The 7515-nt window shown below is 60.0% G+C and overlaps 1 protein-coding gene and 1 long non-coding RNA gene across 3 annotated transcripts; both read left to right on the top strand.

Annotated features, from left to right (window-relative positions):
- The first annotated feature begins 1125 nt into the window (after nt 1-1125).
- On the top strand, nt 1126-4025 carry LOC141510057 (platelet glycoprotein VI-like). The gene is made up of 5 exons (XM_074220039.1): nt 1126-1408; nt 1691-1726; nt 1908-2165; nt 2393-2686; nt 3481-4025. Exons 1-5 carry the CDS (start codon nt 1375-1377, stop codon nt 3717-3719), a joined length of 861 nt encoding a protein of 286 aa, XP_074076140.1. The 5' UTR covers nt 1126-1374; the 3' UTR covers nt 3720-4025.
- A 108-nt stretch (nt 4026-4133) lies between these two features.
- Nucleotides 4134-7515, top strand: LOC141511661 (uncharacterized). 2 transcript variants are annotated; one of them, XR_012475359.1, is made up of 5 exons: nt 4134-4178; nt 4606-4822; nt 5356-5467; nt 5678-5715; nt 5975-7515. It is a non-coding gene; the product is annotated as an uncharacterized LOC141511661 (long non-coding RNA). The 2 variants fall into 2 exon arrangements; XR_012475358.1 differs by lacking the exon at nt 4134-4178 and adding an exon at nt 4186-4306 and having other exon boundaries at nt 4606-5467.

Here is a 7515-nt window from a genome sequence, read left to right on the forward strand (position 1 = left end):
AATCCTTATGAGCCTTTAATGAAGATTTTATTTACCTTTTTCCCTCCTACATTCTTGGCGCTCTCCCCCTTCACCTTGGCGCCTTCCAGCCCCCTCATTGCACCAACCCAGAGATGGCACCAGTGAGCTCCACCGCCATTGCCTTCTTCCACATTCTGGATCCTGGACATCTTGGCATGTGACTTTAGGGTTTCTGGACACCACCCTCCCTGAGGCGCCTCTTCCCTATCTGACCATCCCTCTGGCTCCTTTCCCCAATGCACACATCCATCTAGTCCCAGGCCCCTTTCTCTTCTCCCTCCGGGCCACTCTGATGGTGACCTCCTCAGCTCCCTCCACCCAATCATCCTCTCTGTGCTGATGGTTCTCTGGTTTCCTGCAAGTCCCAGCTGCAATCCAACCTTTGGGAGGAATTTAGAAAAGTCTGAGCAGACTCAGAGAACATTGAGGTGACCAGAACTCAGAGAAAAAATCACAGAACAATATTGTCTTGATCATCGGCTGGGAAAGCCTCGGATGCTCGGATCCATAAAGATCCCCCCAAAACTCAAAAGACTCCTGAGGGACAATATTTCATGCTCCAAAGAGAGGAGGGGAGGACACTGAGGCAGAGTGAAGGAGAATTTGTTCTAGGCCTTTTCTCTTAATTTCTTCTCATTGTGGGGAAGGGGTGACAGGGGAGCCCAGAAGGGCTCGGCATGACTTTGTTTGGCAAAGGGCTCTCCTTTATGGCCTTGTCAATGGATGGAGAAGGGAGCAGAGAGGAATATGGAATGAAAAACAGAAATAAAATGGAATTTTCAACCAGTTGAACCCTAAATGGAATCTCACCTCCTGACTCTGTCCTCATTGCAATACTGTCAGGAAGGCTTCCCTGAGAGCATCTCTAGGCCATTCGGTGTAGATGTTGCCCCCCCCATGGTCGGGTGTGCCCCCCACTGGACAGTCACTGGACAGGGCCGGTCTTCCTTGTCTGTCTTTACAGCCCCAGAGCTTGGTGCAGTGACTGGCCCCTGTAGGGACCCATCAGTGCTGGTTGGTTGGTTGGTTTAGTGGGTTTATCAGAGTCTTAGCAGAGGGAAGGAGCTGTGACCTTCTACTCACTTTACAGAGAGGGAAGTCAAGGTCCAGAGAAGGGCATGGAATGGGCCAAAGCCCCAGCTGGGCTCTCCAGGCTCCCCTGATATGAAACCCAGCCCATCCCCCATGGATGCAGGGGGAACCACAAAGAGGAAGGAGTTGCCCCCTCTCTCCTTTGGGGACAGGGGAATGGGGAACTTGGAGCAGGACCAGCCTGGACCCAACCCTGGTGCAGTGACTCTCTACTAAGAGGTTCCTGTGCCCAATCTGTCCTCACCAGCCCTGGAGGGCACAATGGTCCCCACACTCTCTGCCCAGCTCTGCCTTGGTAAGTCCTGGGAAGAAGGGGCATTAGGAGGGAGACCCAGGCTGGCAGGAGCCTGAGAGTCACTGCAGGGACGCCTCCTCCCCACTGGACAGAGCGGAAAAGGGAGGCACCAGGAGAAGGGGCACAAGCAGGGCAGTGGCCCAGGGCTCCTGGGGTCTGGCTGCCCCCTGAATCAGTCCCAGCCTGGGGCTCTGGGGTCTCATTCCCTTGTCCCTCAGGTTGGGGACAAGGATGTGAGTTCTCAGGCAGAAAGCCGAGTCTAACGCAGATTCTCTTCTCCAGGGCTGTGTCTGTGCTGGGGCGTCTGGACACAAGTGGGTGAGTCCTGTCCCCAAATTCCCCCTGCCCATCCTGACTGCTCAGCACTGGGAGCTATCCCAAGGGCATGGGGGGAAGGGAGATGGGGAGGGGTCCAGGGGAGGATTCTGGGAGGGGGCCTGGGGTGAGCCCTGAGGACGGAGGGGAGAGAGGGACCCTCTGGGCTCTGCTTCTCTTGCAGGTCCATGGCCCAGACCCTCCCTCTGGGCTGAGCCGGGCTCGGTGATCCCCTGGGGGAACCCGGTGACCCTCTGGTGTGAGGGGCCCCCGGGGGCTGATCGGTACAGTCTGTGGAAGGAAGGAGGCTACCTGGACGTGGAGATGTCTGCAGAGGGGTGGGGGGCCCGGCGCCTCATCTCTCACATGGCAGCAGAGACTGCTGGGAGATACCGATGTCTCTACATAAAGCAATCCTTTGGTCCGAGGCCGGTGAGGACCTAGAGCCGAGAGTGACAGGTGAGAGGAGACCCCCCCAGCCCCCACCTCACCCTCTACCCCCAGGCTGGGCTGGCTCTGGGCCCTGGAACCCCAAACCCTGCCAGTCCCGGGCTCCCTCGAACCCAGGAGGAGAGGAGCATAAAGCGGCTCCTGCTCCTCCTCTGCCAGCTCCAGCCTGGGCACGGGGGGCTGGGCCAGTTCTCATGCCAGGCTCTCCCCCTCCCCCAGGTGTCTATGACCCCCCGTCCCTCTCAGCTGTGCCCAGCTCCCAGGTGACCCCAGGACAGGACGTGACCCTGCAGTGTCGGTCACTGTGGTGGTATGACAGGTCTGCTCTGGTCAAGGAGGGAGAAGAGACCAGCTACAGGCATGCCCAGGGCACTGGCCGGGGGGCTCAGACCAACTTCTCCCTCCCGGCCGTGACCCCGGCCCAGGCAGGGACTTATCGATGCCACAGCTTTGACAGTAACAGCCCTTATGTGTGGTCAGAACCCAGCGACCCCCTGGTGCTCAGGGTCACAGGTGAGAGAGCCCCCGCCCTCCCCACCGCTCCCACCCCCAATCTCCCTTTCCTGACCCTGGGGCCCCACCCGGCCTGCTCAGGGTCCTGCCCCAGAGGGTCCCAGGGGTCAGGAGGGCGGGGGGGGGGGCAGGGGGCTCATAGGGAGGGGGTGGGCAGTCTGGGCAGTGGGTCATCCTCAGAGAGGGCCCCCCCCCCGGCTCAGGTCTGTTCTCCACTGTGGTCATAGCCCCCCCCAGGACATCCCCCCAGTGCAAGCCCCCAGGAAGGGTGCTAGGAAGGTGAGGGCTCCAAGAGGGGGCAGAGGATAGCCGAGATTGGGCGGGATCTCTCCCATCCTGGAAGATCCCAGCTCTGTTTCCTGCCCCCCTGGGGGACACAAGAGCCCCCCACACAGAGGCAGGGACAGGACTGTCCCTCCTCCCACCCTTCTCCCTGGTCCAGGAGCCCATGTCACAGAGGAGAAAGTGAGGCCCCAGAAGGCAGGGACTTGCCCCCGTCCCCCTCCCCATCTGGGGCTCCCCCTAGACCCTGCCCCCCCACTCTCTCTGGAGAGACTTGATCTCTGGTGACTGAGGGAGGCCCCCACGGGATGGACCGGGGCAGAGGCAGGGCTGGGTCAGGGCAAGGCTGCCCGTTCTGCCCTCCTGCCCCTTGGCACCAGCTGTGCCCTCCCTTTCCCCTGTGAATCTGGAGGTCTCTGGAGCCTCCCCCTCAGCCGATGTCTGTCCTGAAATCCCACTCTGCTCCTTCACCTGAGCCAGAGCTTCTCCTCTTCTCCCCTTTTACCCAAGAGGAAACCGAGGCAGAGGGGAGGTGAATGGTCCATGGTCACACCTTCAAGAAGGATCTACACTGGATTGGAACTCAGCTCTTCCTGACTCTGACTCCCCCCAGTCAGTCCACAGAATCCCCAGGAAGCTTCTCCATGTTGGGGAGCAGCCGAGGCGGGGGCCTTCAATCCCCTCCTTGGCCTTTTTCCTGGTTCGACCTCAGCCCAGGGTCCCCTTCTCCCCACCCCCACCCCCAGCTTAGCAGCTTCATTTCTTGTGAATTTTGCCTCAATTCCTTGGTATGGAAGCCCTCAGAGGAGAGGAGCCCCTTGTGTTCTCTGCACCCCTGGGCCCCTAGCAGGTGCCCGGGCCCGTACCTAGACCTCACCAAAGGGAGTTGGGCTGGATTATTATCTGAGCTTGAGCCAAGGCTCCAGAAGAGGTCATTCTGCCCCATAACCTTGTCTCACGCCCAGCAGCCCCAGGACTCCCCAACCTCCACGTGAGCATCTTGCTGGGCGCCTCGACCATCCTCATCCTGTTCTTCCTCTTCCTCCTCCTCCTCCTCTGCCACCGACGCTGGTGACATCAAAGCAGACTCAGTGAGTTTTGGGGGCTGGTGCCAGGATGGGATGGGGGTGAGTTGAACCCCACTAAATTCTGACTCTGTTTTACAGGGAAGAGGGGCAGAGAGGCAGAAGCCAAGAAGACCCCCAAGGAGGTAGGGGCCCCGGACACCCCTGATTCCCCCTAGCCACTTCCTCCTCCCGCCTTCCCAAATGTCCCCCCTTCTGTGTCTTCTTGCTCCCCGGTGCTGACCCAGCTGGGACCCCCTGGAGGAGACCCCGGGTGAGTGTGAGGGGCAGAGGCAATGGGGCCTGGGCTCTGCGGGCTGGAGTCCTGGTCCCTCATGCCTTCTCCAGCCTCAGATGTGAACATCAATGAGGACGACAGACAGAGGAGTCCAGACCAGAGGACACGACTGTGTGTCCCCCCAGACCCCTCCTCCCTTCCCCAGCTCTTTCCTGGAGGGAACAAGAATGGGAGGCTCCCCAAGGTCACACAGCTGGGGAGGGGGATCAGGGTCTTTTGGCCTCCTCAGCCCCCTGCCCCACGTCCCCCTCCATCCCTTCATCTCCCCCTGCCAGGTTACCCTACGTGAAGACCCTCAGGGACTGACCTATGTCCTGCTGAACCTCAACACCCTCAAGGTTCGGGCTGAGGACCCTTCCCCCTCTGGACCAGGGGAACCCGGCCTCTATGCTGCCCTTAAGTGACCTCCACCTCTGCCCAGGGGACCCCCAGGAGGCAGCCGGGCCCTCCCTAGGTCTGCGGGGGAGAAAACTGAATCTGCCAGATATGATGGTGATCCTCTGTGTTTAAACCTGGCCCCCCAAGAGTCACCGGGGCCACAGCTGGAGAAGCCCCTTGGGGCCCCCAAGCCTCTGCCCCTTGCCTTTGGCCCCCCAGCACTGCACTCAGTCTCTTGCCACATGTGGGGAACTTCTAGAAAAAGACCATTCTTCCTGACTCTGACTCCCCCCATTCAGCCCACACACTCCCCGGACCCTTCTCTGTCATAGGGAACAGTCCAGGCGGGGCCTCCCTTCCCCCCCTTGGCCTCTTTCCTGGCTCGACCTCACCCCAGGGTCCCCTTCTCCCCACCCCACCCCCAGCTTAGCAGCCTCATTTCCTGTGAATGTTGCCTCCATTCATTGGTATGGAAGCCCCCAGGGGGCAGGAGCCCCTCGTGTTCTCTGCCTCCTGGATCCACCCAGGGGGAGGCAGGGCACTTACCTAGGTCTCACCAAAGGGGGTTGGGCCAGGCTAGTGAATGAGCCCCAGCCCGTGGTCAGGAAGGGGTGATTCTGCCCCCACTGCCCTTGTCTCACCCCCAGCCACCCCAGGTCTTGCCAGCCTCCGAGTAGGCATCTTGATGGGCGCCTCAACCTTCCTCATCCTGCTTCTCCTCCTCCTCTGACATGGACACTGGCACCATCGAACCACTCAGTGAGTTCTTGGGGCCCAGGGCCGGGAGGGGATGGGGGTGAGCTGAACCCCACTAAAGGCTGACTGCTCTACAGAGAAGGTGGGCAGAAATGCAGAGGCCAAGAAGACCCCCAGGAGGTGGGGCCCCAGACAACCACAATTCCCCCAGTGCCTCCCCCAGCACACCTTCCCAGACCTCCCCCCTCACATATTGTGTCTCTTGGTCCCCAGCTCTGACCCAGCTGCAACCTCCCTGGAGGAGATCCCGGGTGAGTGTGAGGGGCAGAGGCAGCAGGGCCAGGGCTGGGCAGAGTCAGGGGCTATCCCCTCATGCCTTCTTTGCCCAGGGGACCCCCCAGGAGGCAGCGGAGAAAACTGATGCTGCCAGATGTGAAGGGTATGCTCCGTGTTTAAACCTCACCCCCCAAGAGTCACCAGGGCCACTGCTGGAGAAGCCCCCTCGAGCCCCCAAGCCTCTGCCCCTTGCCTTTGCACCCCCCCAGCACTGTGCTTAATCTCTTCCCACAGATGAGGAACTTCTAGAAAAAAGACCATGTATGACACATTTCCTCCCAGGAATGAAGGAAGGAAAGCTCCCATTCTGAGGGGAAGGGAGACGACAACACACAGGGAGGGTTTCAGCTGAAGGTGACGTCATCTGTCCTGATGAAATGACCTCAGGTCCTGATATTGGGCCTTTTAGACCCTGCTGAGGGCTTGGGCTGTGGGAACCTCCTTGCTCAGGGTCTAGGCTGGCCTAAGACACCACAGGTGACTCAGTTTCCCTGTTTGTCAAATGGAGATATCTTTCTCCCTGCTGTCCCTAGGGAGACCTGAGGTCATGTCAAAGCCCCCTGCAGGGCACCTTACACATACGTGGTGAACCTGCTCCATAAATGCAATTTAATTGTGATGGTCTTCAGGGGTGGTTGAAGCTCTACCAAGTGCCTTTGCATCAGTGATGGGGAAGGACAAAGGGCTGCAAGGGTCAAAATCCCAGGCGACAGGTGATTGTCCCCGTGACTCAAGTCCCCACTCACCATGCTCTCCATGCCTCCTCTAATGACCACCAGAGTCTTTTCCTAAAGCCCAGGATGGATGGAGGCTCCCTCCCAGCCACACACCCTGAAAATGAGGATGGGCATTCCCGGTCCATCATGCAGAGGCCAGCCCCCTCCCACCTGTTTTCTCACACCTCTAATCAAGACCCTTGGGATTCTTGCCCCTTCTCACCTGACACCCAACAGCCCCCCATTCCACAACCAGTGTCCATTGTCCACTTCTCCTCCGTGTTGCCCCCTTACTCCATTAGATTAGAAGCTTATTTAGAACAGCAGGCCACCAAGGTGGGGGACAAAGTGGAGAGGGGGCTGCAGGGGTCCAGCCTCAGCTCTTGGGACCCTCTCAGAGGAGCTGCTGCTGCTGGGGGGTGGGGGGCTTTCTCCACTTCCTCCCTCAGTAAGGGCTCCAGGGGCTGGCAGAGGAAGGGAGGTGATCCCCAGAGGCCCCCCACCAAGGGCCCCATCATCTCCTCCCTATTTGGGGGAGGGCCGGCTCAGCAGCCTCAGGACACTTTCACAAGTCACACAGCTTTATTCTGAAGTGTAAACCTTGGGGTGGGACTACATTTAGTCTTCCTCCTTCTAGTCGCCAGTGCCAGTCCTGCCCTGAAATGGGTAGAGGCGCAGGGAGGGGCCATGTGCTGGGGGGCCTGTGAATGCCCAGGGAGATCCATCTGTCCATCCATAAGCATTTGGGGGTGCCTCTTCTCTCCCAACCACATAACCCTTGGTCCAGGAGGGGGAGAGGTCCTGCCCAATCTCGACTATCCTCTGCCCCCTCTTGGAGCCCCCACCTTCCTAGCACCCTTCCTGGGGGCTTGCACTGGGGGGATGTTCCGGGGGGGGCTATGACCACAGTGGAGAACAGACCTGGTCCGGGGGGGGCCTCTCTGAGGATGACCCACTGCCCAGACTGCCCACCCCCTCCCTATGAGCCCCCTGCCCCCCCCCGGGCCTCCTGGTCCCTGGGACCCTCTGGGGTAGGACCCTGAGCAGGTCGGGTGGGGC

This window comes from Macrotis lagotis, chromosome 1, assembly GCF_037893015.1.
Source record: "Macrotis lagotis isolate mMagLag1 chromosome 1, bilby.v1.9.chrom.fasta, whole genome shotgun sequence".
NCBI classification, from domain to species: Eukaryota; Metazoa; Chordata; class Mammalia; order Peramelemorphia; family Peramelidae; genus Macrotis; species Macrotis lagotis.